Source organism: Mesoplodon bidens, assembly GCF_964165515.1.
Source record: "Mesoplodon bidens genome assembly, chromosome: 10".
In the NCBI taxonomy this organism is placed as follows: domain Eukaryota; kingdom Metazoa; phylum Chordata; class Mammalia; order Artiodactyla; family Ziphiidae; genus Mesoplodon; species Mesoplodon bidens.
In genome coordinates, this window is record NC_138172.1 from 44700787 (window position 1) to 44721429 (window position 20643).

General features: G+C 44.0%; 1 protein-coding gene across 4 annotated transcripts; it reads left to right on the top strand.

The window, feature by feature from the left end:
- The first annotated feature begins 219 nt into the window (after positions 1-219).
- On the top strand, positions 220-20096 carry LOC308623788 (zinc finger protein 619-like). Of its 4 annotated transcripts, none has more exons than XM_081246477.1 (3): positions 220-433; positions 985-1067; positions 16181-20096. In XM_081246477.1, the coding sequence occupies exons 2-3, from the start codon at positions 1058-1060 to the stop codon at positions 16969-16971; spliced, it is 801 nt and encodes a 266-aa protein (XP_081102603.1). In that variant the 5' UTR covers positions 220-433; positions 985-1057; the 3' UTR covers positions 16972-20096. The 4 variants fall into 4 exon arrangements, with proteins under 4 accessions (XP_081102603.1, XP_081102600.1, XP_081102601.1 ...); XM_081246474.1 differs by lacking the exons at positions 220-433; positions 985-1067 and adding exons at positions 4991-5062; positions 6023-6136; XM_081246475.1 differs by lacking the exons at positions 220-433; positions 985-1067 and adding exons at positions 4991-5062; positions 6047-6136.
- Positions 20097-20643: the final 547 nt, after the last annotated feature.

Consider the following 20643-nt stretch of genomic DNA (forward strand, 5'->3'; position numbering starts at 1 on the left):
CCTTAGCGCCAGAACTCGAAGCATCACAAGTATAACGTGGTAACTGTCCTTGAGGAAGTGATCGTCAACTTGGGGTGAGCAGCCATAGGGAAGAGCCGGTGCGGGAGCAGTAGTCTGGGGTCTGGCTTGGGGGAACCATGGAGAAGGGCCAGCCTCCCGGCTTCCTAGAGAGGCGCCCAGGGCGCCGGCCGGGAGCGCTTCCGCCTTGTTCGGCTGGGCTGCCGGCACTCAGGGAGCGACTGGGGATTCCGCGACCCTGCTCCCCAGTGGCCCACCCCTCCCCATCCGGAGCTCGGGCGTCAGGGCCTGGCACTCGCTGCGGAGGGGCCCTCGGGGCGCCACGAGCCTGGTCCCAGCCTTCTGCCGGAGAAGCGCAATAGACCTTCCTGCCTCGAAGAGCCGGCCGGATCTCCTCTGATTCGCGGTAATCAAGGTGGGGTCAGGTGACGTTTGGGGTCGCCTACTTCCCAGGGTTGAGTGTTCAGATGTGGATGTGGTCTCCGGTCCGCATCGCCCACTGGGACGTTGAGCGTCTTACCTTTTCCTCCCGGGGTCAGAACACCCCTTGCATTTTTTTCTGCAGCCGGTGCAGAGGTCCATGGACCCCTTTTACCCTACTTTCTCTCGAGAAGCTTGTTTAGAGTCTGCCATTCATGATCAGTAGAAGCATTCAGTGCAGAGTACTTAGTAATGCATTCACAGTGGGTCAGGGATTTTCTTAAAAACCACGAATACACTGCAGTCCTTGACTCTTGCTTCAGAGATTCTTTCTAGGAATTTACATCCTCACCAGGCACATTTGTAGAGTGTACAAAGGAGCAGTTGCAGCACACAATGAATCCCTAGCGAGGGTGCAGTGAGGCCATCCACAGTGTCCTAAGAGTATGTTTCCAAGGATAGTGGCGAGGAGACTGAGGGAGGAAGAGCTGGCAAGTGTGGGAAACAAGACAGGGTCAGTCTCATTGTGGTTCTTTCTCCTCTTAGCTATGAAGGTTCTTGCTTTTCCAAACAAAGAGGGCACCGCGCGAAGCCAGGGGTCATCAGCCATGCTCCAGACATGGTCCCAGGTGAGCTGAGCTTTCTTCCAGCTTTCCATATTCAAAACAGATATGAAGCTTTACAGGACCCGTAGCCTGCCTTGGACAGTCCTGTGCTTAGCTTTGCATCCATCAAAGAGTATGGCAAAGGAGTGTGTTAGGGGAGTTGATGAGGGAGAGTAGGATAAACTTGGGAGGATCAGGTTGGGAAAGAGGGGAGCAGCAGCCAATAAATTCTCCTAGAAGCTGAGAATCTATGTCCATGCAAACTGCAAGTACGGTGCACAGATGAGCAGCTTTGGTCTCACTAGGGGGCTCATTAGAAAGGCAGAACCTCAGATCTCCTGAATCAGAAAATACATTTGTACAATATCTGGGGAATTAATGGGCAAGTTAAAATTTGGGGAGTGCTAGTCTGCGTGACAATACACAGAGGAATGCTGCCACCTAAGATTAAACAGGCACGCCCATAGGAGGAGTTTACTCTGCAGACCACGGAGTCAGGGTACAATGAAGCCCAAACAGGGAGCATTGGAGGGTGTGGATTGATGAAGGAGGTGAATTCTTGGAGAAATGCTGAGTTTGGAGCTGAAGCCAGTGCCTCTAGCCCATTGCAAAGACTGCAGCTTAACCTGCGTAAGAGGCTGTATGCATTGTTGGCACAAATTCATGCAGTATTGGAGGAAGTTTTCCCTCCAGAGTTTTCTTAGTGGTACAGGATAATTTCAGTAAATTTTTCTCCAGAGTCCTACATCATGTAATGAGAAAGCTGGGTATATCATGTAATGGATGTATCATATAATGAGAAAGGTCCATCCCAGAAACTTAAGAGCAATGTGTACTTGGTTCATTTTTCTGGACACTGGACCATGCACTTCTGTTTCAGCACTTAAGCCAACATTAGTTCTGTGTCAGGAAATGTTTATACATCTTTGGGGACAGTCTGTTCTCTCCAAGTGCTTTGCCTGGACTATAGTAGTCATGGGGGATTATGTTCCACTAAGAGAACCCAAGCGACAGTCACTTAAACAAGATAGAAGCTTCTCTCTCACAGCAAAGAAGTCTGGGAGAAGCAGCCTAGGGCTAGTGTGGCAGCTCCACTGTCATCACACATCCAGGTCCTTTCTTTTTTTAATAAATTACTTTCGTTTTTAAAATTAATTGTTTATTTATTTTTCGGTTATGTTGGGTCTTCGTTGCTGCGTGCGGGCTTTCTCTAGTTGCAGTGAGCGGGGACTACTCTTTGTTGCGGTGCGCGAGCTTCTCATTGTGGTGGCTTCTCTTGTTGCGGAGCACGGGCTCTAGGCACGCGGGCTTCAGTAGTTGTGGCACGTAGGTTCAGTAGTTGTGGCTCACAGGCTCTAGAGCGCAGGCTCAGTAGTCGTGGCTCACGGGCTTAGTTGCTCCGCAGCAGGTGGGATCTTCCCAGACCAGGGCTCAAGGGCTCGAACCCATGTCCCCTGCATTGGCAGGTGGATTCTTAACCACTGGGCCACCAGGGAAGTCCTCCATGTTCCTTCCGTCTTTCTGCTCCACTGTCCTAGCACTGGCACTCATACCAAAGGTTACTTCATGATCCAAGGTGGCCGCTTGATTTCCAGCTGTCATGTGCATTCCAGCTAGAAGAGATGCTAAAAACTCAAACCTCTCAGCTGAGTTGCTCTCTTTTAGGACCTCTCAGAAGTGAGATAGATAGATAGATAGATAGATACAACTGTCAGCCTTTGCTCCAGTCTCTATGAGGAACTTTTGTTATTTGGAATGTTTTAGGAGGTTCCCCTAATCTCATCTGTGGTTGTAATAAGTGCTGAGATTTATATAACATCATGTGCCAGGTGATGTTTGCTTTACACATATTAATGCATTCCATCCTTACAAGAGCCCCATAAGCTAGGTACTGCTATTATCCCAGTTTTCCAAATGAAGAAACTGAGGCACAAAAAGTTAAGTGTCTCATCCAAGTTCATACAGCTAATGGCTATAGGGATGGGATTTGAACCTAGGGAGTCTGGCTCTAGAGCTGGGTTTGTCAACCTCAGCACTGTTGACATTTTGGGCCAGGTAACCCTTTGCTGTGGGGGACCCTCCTGTGTCCCCCACAGTAACATCCGTCCCTGGCCTCTACCCACTAGGTGCCAGTATTATCACCACCACCCGACAGTTGTGACAACTAAAACCATCTCCAGGCATTGCTACATATTCCCTGTTGAGCACAGTATCTCCCCCCGCCCCACCCCCCATTGAGAACCACAGCTCTAAAGTCTGTGCTGTTAGCCATTATGCTGTGCTGCTCTGTTATCTGCTTCCCACATAGAGGAATCTACAATGCTGTTGATTTAATAATGGAGAAGGAGGAAGTACTAGCAAAGGACCAAAGCAGAGTGATGAGAGATGGAGCCGGATGTTGAGAAGCTGAATGTTGCAGAGAACAAAGAACGAAGGACGCATCGATAATTAGAGAGGAGAGGAGGGTGGAAGCCATAATGTGAAGGAGGAAGGTCAGGACCATGGTCTCAGCTGGTGACTCTCAAGGAAGTAAAGACAGAATATTACATTCAGGATCAGCAAAGTGTCTGTTCTCTCCACTGTTCAGTAAGGGAGCCACTAGCTACAGGTGCCTATTTAAATTAAAATTAGAAATCCAGTTCATCAGTCACACTAGCCATGTTTAGATTTCCTGGTCAAGGTGTTATCTGATTTCTTCACTGTATAGTTATTATTTTCCCCTTGCAACTGATAAATCTGTTGGGAAACATTTAAGAGCATGCACATATCCTGCTCCTCATCAAAATTTCCGCCTAGATTTAGCATCCAGCGATGGTTCTTGTCTGAACCAATCTTTACAATGATGGCTACAACCCTCCGATACTTCTTCGGTTATTTCTTCCACCCATGAGGGACTAAGCACAAAGAGACAGTTGTTGACATGACAGACTGGGATAGGGGACAGTGTGATTCAGGGAGAGATATTATAGTAGGACTAATTTATGTAAGTGGTCAGTTCATTTTGAAATTTTTGCTTCCTTATTCAACCTTGTAATAAATACTCAGATAAAGAGGTCTCACTTTTGTCTATTGGAAAGTGCTTACTATCACTGATCCCCATCATCTAGAAATGGGAATAATAATTCTTACTTCACAGGTGTGTTCTAAGGATTGAGCTAATTGATGTGAAAGTAACTGACACGGGGCAAGGCACAATGGCCTAAACAAACTATGACTTTCCTTCTCCCTTGGGAAGGTGGAAACGGCCCCAATGGGAGGCAGGAAGAGACACACCTGGTGAAGAGGACAGTGTTGGCAGGTCAGACAGAGCTTAGGTGATCAGGGACAGGTCCATGTTGAAGAATGGAGACTGCCTTTCTGTCTCTGGAGTCAGATGTGTTAGGAAAGGAGGAGGTGACATTGCCTTCATAGGACAAACAGCTTTCTGATAAGGCAAGATGTTGGGAAGAGGAAGAATCGCCCCTCTGTCTATACTAAAAGATATGGAGGGGGCTGTCCAGAGAGGAGCTGAGTGGGAGGCCCTGATGGGGGCTTCAGAATGGGTGGAGCCTGGACAAAAGATACCTGCTGTGGTCATTTTAGAAAACATGCCAGAAAGATGGACCCAGCCCATGGAACCAGACCCAGGGTTGCTGTGATCACCAGGCAGACAACAGTAGGTGCTGCACTGTGTGCTTGGGATGACAGTAGTGGGGCCCCAGAGGCAAGCACATTGAAAATGGGGATGCTGGCTGAGGGCTGTGCCTGACTGGGGTGCTGTGTGGCTCTTCTTTCCAGTACACACCCTCCCTGGGGCTCAGAGCCATGGACTCCAGGAGATTCCTCCCTTTCCTGGAGTTCAGGCCGCTCCCTCTGCCCCATCCAGGGCTTGAGCAGGAACCTGTTGTTTCAGGAATCAGTGAGCTTTGAGGACGTGGCCATGTACTTCACCCAGAACCAATGGGCCAGCCTGGACTCTGCTCAGAGGACCCTGTATAGGGAGGTGATGCTGGAGAATTATGCAAACATAACTTCCTTGGGTGAGTCCTCCTTCCTTCCTAAAACTTGGCTTTTGCCATTGTGGGCTCCTGGTTTCCTCCTTAATGGATCTGGGATCTCTAATACTACCAGGATTGATGCTCCATGAGCTGAGCTCCCCAGTCCCAAGTTGTAGGAGTAGCTGCTGGAGAAAGATCTGGGTTTGCTTTGTTTTTTGTTTTTTTGTTTTTTTAAAATTATTATTTATTTGTCTGTGCCAGGTCTTAGTTGCGGCGTGCGAGATCTTCAGTTGTGGCATGCAGGATCTTTAGTTGCAGCATGCGTGATCTTTAGTTGCATGTGAAATCTTTAGTTGTGGCATGTGAACTCTTAGTTACAGCATGTGGGATCTAGTTCCCTGAGCAGGGACTGAACCCGGGCCCCCTGCATTGGGAGCGTGGAGTCTTAGCTACTGGACCACCAGGGAAGTCGCCACTTTGGTTTTAAACGAGACTTCTCGGGAATTCCCTGGCGGTCCAGTGGTTAGGACTCCACGCTTTTACTGTCGAGGGCACGGGTTCAGCCCCTGGTCAGGGAACTAAGATTTCCACAAGCTGCAAGGTGTGGCCAAGAAAAGACTTCCCCTCTTTCCCTGTGGGAACTCACCTGGGAGGGGCTTTGCTCTGGGCACAGAGCACTGAGAAGGTTCCATGTTTGTTCCTTCACTCTTTCAATTCCCTGGAGGAGACTCTGGCCCCATCTCCTCTGTGTGAGAGTCTCCTGGGGCTCCCGCATACACACTTCCAATGACAGTGGGAACTTTCTTTGTTCTCAGAGCCAGAATAAACTTCCTCCTGAGCAAAACAGTTTGAGCCCTCCTTACACCCCAGAGTCTCTCCATACTGACCTCACTTCATCTCCTAGGACATCACTTCTTTTTCCACCTGGCAAAGCAGAGGGTGGGCTGAGAGGGGTTAGAGGAGACTCTCCTCAGCTTCCTGTTCCTTTTCTTTCTCCTTCAGTATCATTTCCGTTCCCCAAACCAGATCTGATATTCCAGCTAGAGCGAGGGAAAGCACCAGGGGTCCTGGATCCCTGGACACCCATCAGGAGAGAGGTGAGAGGTGTCTGCACAGGTAAGCAGGAGAACCTACCATGTTCCTCTTCAGCTTTCCCTCCTTCGTTCTTTTAATGATTTAACATGAAAAAGGTTCCCTCGCTGGAGCTTCAGACCCAAACTGGAAAAGACGAGTCCAAACATTTCATTTTCTGTCATTTTTCTTTGTAAAACTAAAGGATTTCAAACCTTTTGTAGTGAAAATAGATTTCTGTTGGTCAACTTAAGAATATAGACAGAATATAGTAAGAACTTTTTTCTGTGAGAATATTTTATATGGGTGTGTGTGAAAATGTACAGGAGAATGGAATGTTTATGAATTCCTGAACACTAATTTATAAATTAGCTTTTGGAAGAAACCCTGTTTATTTTGGGGAGTGTTTTTTCTACTTCTGTAAAAAATGCTTTTGGCATCTTGTTAGGGATTGCATTGAGTCTAGATGACTTTTGGTAGTATTGACATTTTAACAATATTAGTTCTTCCAATTCATGAACACGGGATATCTTTCCATTTATTTGTGTCTTCTTTGATTTTTTTTTCCCTCAATATCTTGTAGTTTTCCGAGTAGATATCTTTCACTCCCTTGGTTAAATTTGTTCCTAAGTATTTTATTGTTTTTGATGCTGTTGTAAGTGGGATCAATTTCGTTATTTCTCAGAAAACTCATTGTTAGTGTATAGAAAGTGTTCAGATTTTTGTATGTTAATTTTATATCCTGCAACTTTACTGAATTCATTGATTAGATCTAACAGTTTTTTGTTGAGTCTTTAGAATTTTCTGTATATAAAATTATGTTATCTGCAAATAGAGACAATTTTATTTCTTCCTTTCCGTTTCTGGTACCTTTTATTTCTTTTTCTTGCCTGTTTTCTCTAGCTAGGATTTCCAGTATTGTATTGAATAGGAGTGGTGAGAGTGGGCACCCTTGTCTTGTTCCTGATCTTAGAGGAAAAGCTTTCAACGTTTCACCCTTGAGTATGATGTTAGCTGTGGGCATGTCATTTATGGCATTTATTATGTTGAGATATGTTCTTTCTATGCCTAATTTGTTAAGAGTTTTAATCGTGTATGGATGTTGAATTTTGCGAAATGCTTTTTCTGTATCTATTGAGATGATCATACAATTCTCTTCTTTCATTCTGTTAATGTGAAGTATTGGTTGGTTTGCAGAAAGCATGATTGGGAATGAGTGGTTTCCTTTTTTGAAAGATATTGAATTGAAGTAAATGTAAAGAACCATCCAGAGATTTGGTGTGTAGCCTTTCTCATTTAATTGGCCCTGTTCTTATACTCTCTGAATCGCTAATGCTATTCAGAACCTCTGTAAACCAAATACCCCTTTATTATTCACCTACACTCTGTTTTCATCGGTACCTTTAGGTTGACTCCAGCACTTCAGGTCACCTTGATGAAACCCTTTCCCAGGGACCCACCTGCAATTGTCAGTGTCTCCCTTTGCCACAGCTACACATTGTTTAGTTAGCCTGCCAACAGCTTTAAACCAGCATTGTCCAGTAAAGCTTTCTACAGTGATGGAAGTGTTACATATCTGCACTCTCCAATATGGTAGCCATTAGCCACATGAGCACCTGAAATATGGCTAATGCAGCTGAGGAACTGAATTTTTAATTTCGTTCCATTTTAATTAATTAAAATTTAGATAGCCACATGTGGCTAGTGACCACCTAATCAGACAGTGCAGCCTAAAGCCATGAAAAAACAGCCTCCAACTGCCTCTTTTAGTTTCTAGATCAGTGGGTTTCAAACCCTAGTGTGCATCAGAATCACTTGCAGGGCTTGTTAAAACACACACTGCTGGACACCACCTCCAGAGAGCCTAATTTGGCAGATTGGGGTAGGGCCTGAGAATCTGAATTTCTAACAAGCTCCCAGATAATGATGGTCCTGGAACCACACTTTGAGGACCACTGTTCTTGAGAATCTTGAACTGTGTTTTTAAAATTCTGGGTTGCAACTCCTCAATGAGTTGTGCTCAGCATTTAAAAATTAGACTAGACTGTGCTAGGCTTAAATAAAATAGACCAAACTTGTATAAAATCTGTCATATGTTCATCACTCTTATTAAAGGTATCATTCTGCGAAACTTTTGTTTCTGTTTCAGTTTTGTATGAGTGTATATGTTTTTGTGTGGAAGCATGTGTGTACTGAGTGAGTCATGGTCAAAATAACTCAAGAAAAACTAAGCTAGAAATTTCACTTTTGGTGCCTGAAAAGGCAAAAACGGCTTCCCTGCTGTCGTGCCACCAGTGACAGTGTGGGTCCCCCTTGCCCGCCAGTTGCCATCTCCAGTCCTAGAAGGGTCTTGACTAGCCATGTCTTTTTTCCTTTCGTGGTTAAGTCTCTCTCCCAGGGGACAGACATAGGTTTTGAAATTGCGGTCCTTTTATGAACCCCTCATAACCGGCAGTGTTACAAACCATTTTTTCCCCAGTCAGACTTGCTATAGAGCACATCTCTTTAAAGATTACAGAATACTCTAAAGCATTTGGACAGTTTCTTGCCTTGACACGGCCTTGAGATCCACTGTTGCGGACAGCATCTCCCAGCCCTCTGGACGCTGTGTGACATGAGAGCTGCTTACCTAGCTCTCTTTGCTGTAGTTCAGAGATCTCCTTCCTCTACCTCAGCTCCCTCTGCTTTCCCTTTTTTTTTTTTTGGCTGCTCTGTGTGGCTTGCAGGATCTTAGTTCCCCAACCAGGGATTGAAGCCAGGCCCACAGCAGTGAAAGCGCTGAGTCCTAACTACTGAACCACCAGGGAATTCCCTCCCTCTACTCTTCTTAATTCCTTTCCATTCCAGCAATTTCTCCACCCCATACCCATTTTTCTTCTTCCATTCGTCTCCATTAACAGTTTCTGCTGCCTGCGCTGGTTTTGTTTTCTTAATGGCATTGCTTTCCTTCTCCACCTCCAGTATTTTTAACTGTTCCTTCAGGGCACCAACAGGAGGCTATGTCTCCCTCCAAAAAGTACATATGTCCCGGGCAAGCTAGTACTGCTTAATCCCTTTCTCCTTCTAGCATAAATAGGTGACTGTTGTTTTTTTGTTTTTTGTTTTTTTTGGTAAATATTATTTTTTTTATTAGTTTCTGCTTTATAACAAAGTGAGTCAGTCATACATATACATCTGTTCCCACATCCCTTCCCTCATGCATCTCCCTCCCTCCCACCCTCCCCATCCCACCCCTCCAGGCGGTCACAAAGCACCGAGCTGATCTCCCTGTGCTCTGCGGCTGCTTCCCACTATCTATCTACCTTACGTTTGGTAGTGTATATATGTCCATGCCTCTCTTTCGCTTTGTCACAGCTTACCCTTCCCCCTCCCCATATCCACAAGTCCATTCCCAAGTAGGTCTGTGTCTTTATTCCCGTTTTACCCCTAGGTTCTTCATGACATTTTTTTTTTAATTCCGTATATATGTGTTAGCATACGGTATTTGTCTTTCTCTTTCTGACTTACTTCACTCTGTATGACAGACTCTAGGTCTATCCACCTCATTACAAATAGCTCAGTTTCGTTTCTTTTTATGGCTGAGTAATATTCCATTGTATATATGTGCCACATCTTCTTTATCCATTCATCCGATGATGGACACTTAGGTTGTTTCCAGCTCCGGGCTATTGTGAATTGAGCTGCAATGAACATTTTGGTACATGTCTCTTTTGGAATTATGGTTTTCTCAGGGTATATGCCTAGTAGTGGGATTGCTGGATCATATGGTAGTTCTATTTTTAGTTTTTTAAGGAACCTCCATACTGTTCTCCATAGTGGCTGTACCAATTCACATTCCCACCAGCAGTGCAAGAGTGTTCCCTTTTCTCCACACCCTCTCCAGCATTTATTGTTTCTAGATTTCTTGATGATGGCCATTCTGACTGGTGTGAGATGATATCTCATTGTAGTTTTGATTTGCATTTCTCTAATGATTAATGATGTTGAGCATTCTTTCATGTGTTTGTTGGCAGTCTGTATATCTTCTTTGGAGAAATGCCTATTTAAGTCTTCTGCCCATTTTTGGATTGGGTTGTTTGTTTTTTTGCTATTGAGCTGCATGAGCTGTTTATAAATTTTGGAGATTAATCCTTTGTCAGTTGCTTCATTTGCAAATATTTTCTCCCATTCTGAGGGTTGTCTTTTGGTCTTGTTTATGGTTTCCTTTGCTGTGCAAAAGCTTTGAAGTTTCATTAGGTCCCAGTTGTTTATCTTTGTTTTTATTTCCATTTCTCTAGGAGGTGGGTCCAAAAGGATCTTGCTGTGATTTATGTCATAGAGTGTTCTACCTATGTTTTCCTCTAAGAGTTTGATAGTTTCTGGCCTTACATTTAAGTCTTTAATCCATTTTGAGCTTATTTTTGTGTATGGTGTTAGGGAGTGATCTAATCTCAAACTTTTACATGTCCCTGTCCAGTTTTCCCAGCACCACTTACTGAAGAGGCTGTCCTTTCTCCACTGTACATTCCTGCCTCCTTTATCAAAGATAAGTTGGCCATATGTGCGTGGGTTTATCTCTGGGCTTTCTATCCTGATCCACTGATCTATCTTTCTGTTTTTATGCCAGTACCACACTGTCTTGATTACTGTAGCTTTGTAGTATAGTCTGAAGTCAGGGAGCCTGATTCCTCCAGCTCCGTTTTTTGTTCTCAAGATTGCTTTGGCTATTCGGGGTCTTTTGTTTTTCCAAACAAATTTTGAAATTTTTTGTTCTAGTTCTGTGAAAAATGCCAGTGGTAGTTTGATAGGGATTGCATTGAATCTGTAGATTGCTTTGGGTAGTAGAGTCATTTTCACAATATTGATTCTTCCAATCCAGGAGCATGGTATATCTCTCCATCTATTTGTATCATCTTTAATTTCTTTCATCAGTGTCTTATAATTTTCTGCATACAGGTCTTTTGTCTCCTTAGGTAGGTTTATTCCTAGATATTTTATTCTTTTTGTTGCAATGGTAAATGGGAGTGTTTTCTTGATTTCATTTTCAGATTTTTCATCATTAGTGTACAGGAATGCCAGAGATTTCTGTACATTAATTTTGTATCCTGCTACTTTACCAAATTCATTGATTAGCTCTAGTAGTTTTTCGGTAGCATCTTTAGGATTCTCTATGTTTAGTATCATGTCATCTGCAAACAGTGACAGCTTTACTTCTTCTTTTCCAATTTGGATTCCTTTTATTTCCTTTTCTTCTCTGATTGCTGTGGCTAAAACTTCCAAAACTATGTTGAATAAGAGTGGTGAGAGTGGGCAGCCTTGTCTTGTTCCTGATCTTAGTGGAAATGGTTTCAGTTTTTCACCATTGAGGACAATGTTGGCTGTGGGTTTGTCATATATGGCCTTTATTATGTTGAGGAAAGTTCCCTCTATGCCTACTTTCTGCAGGGTTTTTATCATAAATGGGTGTTGAATTTTGTCGAAAGCTTTCTCTGCATCTATTGAGATGATCATATGGTTTTTCTCCTTCAACTTGTTAATATGGTGTATCACATTGATTGATTTGCGTATATTGAAGAATCCTTGCATTCCTGGAATAAACCCCACTTGATCATGGTATATGATCCTTTTAATGTGCTGTTGGATTCTGTTTGCTAGTATTTTGTTGAGGATTTTTGCATCTATGTTCATCAGTGATATTGGCCTGTAGTTTTCTTTCTTTGTGACATCCTTGTCTGGTTTTGGTATCAAGGTGATGGTGGCCTCGTAGAATGAGTTTGGGAGTGTTCCTTCCTCTGATATTGTTTGGAAGAGTTTGAGAAGGATGGGTGTTAGCTCTTCTCTAAATGTTTGATAGAATTCGCCTGTGAAGCCATCTGGTCCTGGGCTTTTGTTTGATGGAAGATTTTTAATCACAGTTTCAATTTCAGTGCTTGTGATAGGTCTATTCATATTTTCTATTTCTTCCTGAGTCAGTCTTGGCAGGTTGTGCATTTCTAAGAATTTGTCCATCTCTTCCAGGTTGTCCATTTTATGGGCATAGAGTTGCTTATAGTAATCTCTCATGATCTTTTGTATTTCTGCAGTGTCAGTTGTTACTTCTCCTTTTTCATTTCTAATTCTATTGATTTGAGTCTTCTCCCTTCTTTTCTTGATGAGTCTGGCTAATGGTTTATCAATTTTGTTTATCTTCTCAAAGAACCAGCTTTTAGTTTTATTGATCTTTGCTATCGTTTCCTTCTTTTCTTTTTCATTTATTTCTGATCTGATCTTTATGATTTCTTTCCTTCTGCTAACTTTGGGATGTTTTTGTTCTTCTTTCTCTAATTGCTTTAGGTGCAAGGGTAGGTTGTTTATTCGAGATGTTTCCTGTTTCTTAAGGTGGGATTGTATTGCTATAAACCTCCCTCTTAGAACTGCTTTTGCTGCCTCCCATAGGTTTTGGGTCGTTGTGTCTCCATTGTCATTTGTTTCTAGGTATTTTTTAATTTCCTCTTTGATTTCTTCAGTGATCACTTTGTTATTAAGTAGTGTATTGTTTAGCCTCCATGTGTTTGTATTTTTTACAGCTCTTTTCCTGTAATTGATATCTAGTCTCATAGCATTGTGGTCAGAAAAGATACTTGATACAATTTCAATTTTCTTAAATTTACCAAGGCTTGATTTGTGACCCAAGATATGATCTATCCTGGAGAATGTTCCATGAGCACTTGAGAAAAATGTGTATTCTGTTGTTTTTGGATGGAATGTCCTATAAATATCAATTAAGTCCATCTTGTTTAATGTATCATTTAAAGCTTGTGTTTCCTTATTTATTTTCATTTTGGAAGATCTGTCCATTGGTGAAAGTGGGGTGTTAAAGTCCCCTACTATGATTGTGTTACTGTCGATTTCTCCTTTTATGGCTGTTAGTATTTGCCTTATGTATTGAGGTGCTCCTATGTTTGGTTCATAAATATTTACAATTGTTATATCTTCTTCTTGGATCGATCCCTTGATCATTATGTAGTGTCCTTCTTTGTCTCTTCTGGTAGTCTTTATTTTAAAGTCTATTTTGTCTGATATGAGAATTGCTACTCCAGCTTTCTTTTGGTTTCCATTTGCATGGAATATCTTTTTCCATCCCCTTACTTTCAGTCTGTATGTGTCTCTAGGTCTGAAGTGGGTCTCTTGTAGACAGCATATATATGGGTCTTGTTTTTGTATCCATTCAGCCAATCTTTGTCTTTTGGTGGGAGCATTTAGTCCATTTACATTTAAGGTAATTATCGATATGTATGTTCCTATTCCCATTTTCTTAATTGTTTTGGGTTCGTTATTGTAGGTCTTTTCCTTCGTTGTGTTTCTTGCCTAGAGAAGTTCCTTTAGCATTTGTTGTAAAGCTGGTTTGGTGGTGCTGAACTCTCTCAGCTTTTGCTTGTCTGTAAACGTTTTAATTTCTCCATCAAATCTGAATGAGATCCTTGCTGGGTAGAGTAATCTTGGTTGCAGGTTTTTCTCTTTCATCACTTTAATTATGCCCTGCCACTCCCTTCTGGCTTGTAGAGTTTCTGCTGAGAGATCAGCTGTTATCCTGATGGGGATTCCCTTGTGTGTTATTTGTTGTTTTTGCCTTGCTGCTTTTAATATGATTTCTTTGTGTTTAATTTTTGACAGTTTGATTAATATGTGTCTTGGCGTATTTCTCCTTGGATTTATTCTGTATGGGACTCTCTGTGCCTCCTGGACTTGATTAACTATTTCCTTTCCCATATTAGGGAAGTTTTCAACTATAATCTCTTCAAATATTTTCTCAGTCCCTTTCTTTTTCTCTTCTTCTTCTGGAACCCCTATAATTCGAATGTTGGTGCGTTTAATGTTGTCCCAGAGGTCTCTGAGACTGTCCTCTGTTCTTTTCATTCTTTTTTCTTTATTTTGCTCTGCAGCAGTTATTTCCACTATTTTATCTTCCACCTCACTTATCCGTTCTTCTGCCTCAGTTATTCTGCTATTGATCCCATCTAGAGTATTTTTTATTTCATTTATTGTGTTTTTAATCGATGCTTGATTCATCTTTAGTTCTTCTAGATCCTTGTTAACTGTTTCTTGCATTTTGTCTATTCTATTTCCAAGATTTTGGATCTGGGAAATAGAATCTTGGATCATCTTTACCATCATTATTCTGAATTCTTTTTCAGGTAGACTGCCTATTACCTCTTCATTTGTTAGGTCTGGTGGGTTTTTATCTTGCTCCTTCTCCTGCTGTGTGTTTTTCTGTCTTCTCATTTTGCTTATGTTACTGTGTTTGGGGTCTCCTTTTTGCAGGCTGCAGGTTCGTAGTTCCCGTTGTTTTTGGTGTCTGTCCCCAGTGGCTAAGGTTGGTTCAGTGGGTTGTGTAGGCTTCCTGGTGGAGGGGACTAGTGCCTGTGTTCTGGTGAATGAGGCTGGATCTTGTCTTTCTGGTGGGCAGGTCCACGTCTGGTGGTGTGTTTTGGGGTGTCTGCGGACTTTTTATGATTTTAGGCCGCCTCTCTGCTAATGGGTGGCGTTGTGTTCCTGTCTTGCTAGTTGTTTGGCATAGGGTGTCCAGCACTGTAGCTTGCTGGTCGTTGAGTGAAGCTGGGTGCTGGTGTTGAGATGGAGATCTCTGGAAGATTTTCGCCGTTTGATATTATGTGGAGCTGGGAGGTCTCTTGTGGACCAGTGTCCTGAAGTTGGCTCTCCCACCTCAGAGGCACAGCACTGACTCCTGGCTCCTCAATTTGGGATGATTTGTTGTCTATTCATGTATTCCACAGATGCAGGGTACATCAAGTTGATTGTGGAGCTTTAATCCGCTGCTTCTGAGGCTGCTGGGAGAGGTTTCCCTTTCTCTTCTTTGTTCTCACAGCTCCTGGGTCTCAGCTTTGGATTTGGCCCCGCCTCTGCGTGTAGGTCGCCGGAGGGCGTCTGTTCTTCGCTCAGACAGGACAGGGTTAAAGGAGCAGCCTCTTCGGGGACTCTGGCTCACTCAGGCCGGGCCGGAGGGAGGGGCACGGAGTGCGGGGCGAGCCTGCAGCGGCAGAGGTCGGCGTGACGTTGCACCAGCCCGAGGCGCGCCGTGCGTTCTCCCAGGGAAGCCGCCCCTGGATCCCGGGACCCCGGCCGTGGCGGGCTGCACAGGCTCCCGGAAGGGCGGTGTGGACAGTGACCTGCGCTCGCACACAGGCTTCTTGGCGGCGGCAGCAGCAGCCCCAGCGCCCCACGCCCGTCACTGGGCTCCGCGCTTTCAGTCGTGACTCACGCTCGTCTGTGGAGCCCCTTTAAGCAGCGCTCTTAATCCCCTCTCCTCGCGCACCAGGAAACCAAGAGGGAAGAAAAAGTCTCTTGCCTCTTCGGCAGCTCCAGAGTTTTCCCGGACTCCCTGCCGGCTAGCTGTGGCACATTAGCCCCCTTGAGGCTGAGTTCTCGCCGCCAGCCCCAGTCCTCTCCCTGCGCTCTGACCGAAGCCCGAGCCTCAGCTTCCAGCGCCGCCCGCCCTGGTGGGCGAGCAGACAAGCCTCTCGGGCTGGTGAGTGCCGCTCGGCACCGATCCTCTGTGCGGGAATCTCTCCGCTTTGCCCTACCCAGGTATGTGGGGAGTTTCTTGCCTTTTGGGAGGTCTGGGGTCTTCTGCCAGCGTTCAGTAGGTGTTCTGTAGGAGTTGTTCCACGTGTAGCTGTATTTCTGGTGTATCCGTGGGGAGGAAGGTGATCTCCGCGTCTTACTCTTCCGCCATCTTACCCGGAAGTCCAGGTGACTTATATTTTCTTTTTTCTTTTCCTTTTTTTTCCTTTGATACCTTTATCTTTATGTAATGCCCTTCTTTGTTTTTTTGTTACAGTCTTTGTTTTAAACAATATTCTGTCTGGTATGAGTATTGCTACTCCAGCTGGTATGAGTATTGCTACTCCAGCTTTCTTTTTGTTTCCATTTGCATGGAATATCTTTTTCTGTCCCTTCACTTTCTGTGTGTGTGTGTGTGTGTGTGTGTGTGTGTTTATTTATTTTAATTTTTACTTTATATTGAAGTATAGTTGATTAACAATGTTGTGTTAGTTTCAGGTGTACAGCAATGTGATTCAGTTATATTATGTTTTCTTTTCATCATGCTAGGTGGTAAAACCAAGACTGAGAGTGGAGGGCAAACTCCAGAGCTGAGCATTTCTAAAGGACCAGAGTCACGCAGACCGATAATGGAGGTACTGCTGGTGGACGTTCTCCAGCACCCTCACTTTGATAACAGCTTAGAGAAGCTGAACCTGTATGACATGGGGAAGAAAACAAACTCAAAGAATGGCGATTTCACAGATTTGCCAGTCCAGGATCATACATCTTCCACCGTTGAAAGAGAAGAGATAGCCAGACAACTGGAAGGAAGATGTGGTGTCCACACACATCTCATTGCAAAGCAGGGCCTCCCTAGAGAACAGGTGTTTTATAAATGTGGTGAGTGTGGCAGATATTTCAACCAACATTCAGACCTTCACCAGCATCAGAGAATTCACACGGATGAGAAGCCCTACATATGTAAAGAATGTGGGAAAGCCTTCAGATATAACTCAAAACTGTCACGGCACCAGAAAATCCACACTGGGGAGAAACCGTACCTGTGCCAGGAATGTGGAGAAGCCTTCAGTCAAAACTGCCACCTTCTTCAGCATCAGAAACTCCATGGGGGAGAGAAACCCTATGAATGTAGGGACTGTGGGAAAACCTTCAGCTACAACTCAAAACTTATCCGGCATCATCGAATCCACACTGGGGAGAACCCTTTAAATGTAAGGAATGTGGGAGGGCCTTTCAGTGTAGCTATGACTGCGTCATCCATAAGCAAATCCACACTGGGGAGAAGCCATACGAATGTAAGGAGTGTGGGAACAGCTTCAGCTCTAATTCAGTCCTGATTCAGCATCAGAGAATCCACACTGGGGAGAAACCTTACGAGTGTAAAGAGTGCGGCAAGGCTTTCCGCTGGAGTTCAGTATTTCTCCAGCACCAGAGATTCCACACTGGGGAAAAACTCTGTAAGTGTCATGAATGTCGGAAAACTTTCAGTTGTAGCTCACGCTTTATAATACATCAGAGAATTCACACCGGGGAAAAACCTTATGAATGCCAGGAGTCTGGGAAGGCATTCAATCAGAAAATCACCCTGGTTCAGCACCAGCGAGTACACACTGGGGAGAAACCTTACGAGTGTAAGGTGTGCAGGAAATCATTCAAATGGAGCGCAGGTTTCATTCAGCATCAGAAACTGCATACTAGGAAGAAACCTGCCCAAGTTACAGGGCCGTCCCTGGTTAAGCCCCACTGCCCCACTTCAGTGCTCTCCCCTCTGCCTCCCCAACATGTGAGCCCTGCCCCAGCCATGCCAGGGTCTCCCCCATCTTCTTCACATGCAGTGCTGCTTCCTGCCTCTGTGCCTCTCTTCATGCTGCTCCCCTCATCTGAAATGGCCAAGTCTTCACCTGTCCAAATCATGCATTTCTTTCAGGATCTTGCTTCTCCTGGGAAGTCATCCCCTCATAGCCTGAACCCTTTATCTCATTCCCCATGAGCTCCCTCACGTTCTCAACTCCATTGTCACTAGGGTAGCAGACTTTCTTCTGGTCTCCTGGTCATGTCTTTAATGATACTCTTCTGGTCTTCCATAAGTAAATCATTAGTGTTTTTCCAGCTCCATTTAAGTTTCACGCTTAAGGACCGTGTTTGATTACCCTCTTCTATCCCCCAGGTAGCAAACGGTAGTATTTTTTTGGGGGGGGGGCCATGCCTCGCAGTTTGCAGGATCTCAGTTCCCTTACCAGGGATTGAACCCGGGCCACAGCAGTGAAAGCCAGGAATCCTAACCACTAGCCCACCAGGGAACTCCCTGTAGTATTTGCTCTTTATCATGCCCAGTTTTGGCCTACCATCAGTCTGCTCCTGCCTTCTGGGGCTACTAGAGTTGGAAGAGTTGGCAGAACATTTTGGGCTTTAGGGCGATGGCATTACAATGAGATGGGCCATAGTAATTCAACAAGTAGGGAAAACGCGAAGTCTGTGGGAGGAAGTAATCAGAAAAAGTATCCAATGATTACCTTCAGGATTTAAGGAGGGCCATTTGGTGGGGCCAGTAGCAAATTTCATTGTGGGGAATCTGAGCCTTGGATTTTCTATTACCTTGATAATGACCATTATGAGGATCTTGTGTAACTAAGCTATAGTGCAAGGAAATAATCAGTGATAAGAATATGATTGAAAGGGGATATGCTTTTTCTGTTTGGGTTTCTTTGCTGTTCCCATCCATATCATTGTTTACTTTTAGTGCCCACTCAACTATGTAAGTACAAAAAGTGACTTGGGCTTGTGCAATTGAGGGCAGATGCCTGGGTGTATATCTAAATTATACATGGGGTGATGCTGTTGGCATCACACTGGGGAACACCAGAGGGAAGGAGAAGAGAAACCCAACAGTGACTTGCTGTAGCTCCTGCCTTAGAAGAGAGCTCATTCCTGATCAGTTACCATACGTGCCTCAGCCTGTTATCACACCTACTCCACGTCCCCTATCATTCATTTGTGAGGGGTGGTGCGTTTGAATTAATTTCCTAATGAACGACTTTGGTAACACCAAAGAGAATAGCTTAAAGGACGCTAATCTTACCAGATGTTATGATCTCACTGGCTTGGCCACACTGTCCATCCAGTGGTTAGAGGCCCTGACCTTTCTCAGAATCACTGCTTCAGGACAGTGTAGTGACATGGAAGGGTACTTTAAATAATTACATGGGGATAAGTACTAAGAAAAGGATACATATATTGTCATTATAACACCATAAAGTTGTCTGTAAGGGAAGGCAAAGAAAGGTGGTTTTGGTTTTGGTTTTGTTTTTGGTCAGGCTTATTGAGATATACTTTATAGACAGTAAAATTCACCCTTTTAAAGTATACAGTTTGGTGAGTTTTGACAAATGAATACATTTGTGTAACCAAGATACAGAAAAGTTCTATTACCCCAAAAAGCTCCCTCAGCACAGGGAGAAATTTAAAAGGTTGGCAGGATGTTAAGGATATTTTCTTTATTTTCATTCTTTGATAAAGTTTGTGCAATACATAGAATTCAGGGGACTAAAAGGCAGAAACCAAACTTACCCAGTTGTGGTCAAAGCTTCCAGAATATGCAAAGATGCCTCATCCAAAATCATTGTTAAGAAAAGCAGTCAAAATATAGGAAAATGACAATAACTGTGTTTTCTTTATCATACATATTTCTGACACATGCACACCTATATATGTGTGTGTGTCGAAAACAATATATATATGTAATATGTGTGTATCTATATATATGTGTGTGTATATATATGTAACTATATAAATTTTGTCCTATGTATTTTCCTAAAACACCATTAAAGAGGAAGGCTCAGGGCACCTGGGAGGAATATAGCAAGGAAGGGTGGGGGTGAGAGACTCTAAACTAGCCAGACTTCAGAAAAGGGGAACTTCTAAATATAGTTTGGAAGGGAGCAGATTATACCATGAGAAGAAAACAAGGAGTGAGGGAAAAGTAAACAGATCTGCTCTGGGCTGAAAGTGGCTCTTGAGTGCTCACAACCAAGAGATTTATGGGTTTCTGACTTTGGTGACTTTTATTTTCTCATTTGTTTCTTCCTTTATTCATTAATTCAACAGGCATTTAGAGTTTTTTCCTGTTGTTAATTGAATGTTATTACACAGCCTCCACAGCACCTACTAGGTGCTGAAAGGTGAGTGACGTGCCATCCTTTCTGATGCAGGGGCCAGCATTGCCAGGTGTCTGGCACTTAATTAGACACTTAAGAGCTTTTTTTTTTTTTTTTTTTTTGTGGTTCACGGGCCTCTCATTGTTGTGGCCTCTCCCATTGCGGAGCCCAGGCTCTGGACGCACAGTCTCAGCAGCCATGGCTCACGGGCCCAGCCACTCCACGGCATGTGGGATCTTCCTGGACCGGGGCACGAACCCGAGTCCCCTGCATTGGCAGGCAGACTCTCAACCACTGCGCCACCAGGGAAGCCCTTAAGAGCTTTTTTGAAAAGGGCCATAATGTAGCTCACAGAAGGGACACGTGTAAAAATAAACTCACACATAACTTAGTGTTCTGGGGCTTCCCTGGTGGTGCAGTGGTTAAGAATCCACCTGCCAATGCAGGGGACACAGGTTCGAGCCCTGGTCCGGGAAGATCCCACATGCCGCGGAGCAACTAAGCCCGTGCACCACAGCTACTGAGGCTGTGTGCCTAGAGCCCATGCTCCACAAGAGAAGTCACTGCACTGAGAAACCCGCACAGCGCAACGAAAAGTAGACCCCCTCACCGCAACTAGAGAAAGCCCATGTGCAGCAATGAAGACCCAATGCAGCCAAAAGTAAATAAAATAAATAAATAAATAAAATAACTTAGTGTTCTTTCAGAAGTTTATATTTTCTCTGAAAGTGAAATAACAATATAACCAGCTGATCGCCCCTCGCCCCCCAATTTGCATGAGGACTGCCTGCTTCCCTCTGGAAAGGTATGTGGGTGTCATTTAACCTGAGTTATTCAGTTTTGAGACTTTTGCCT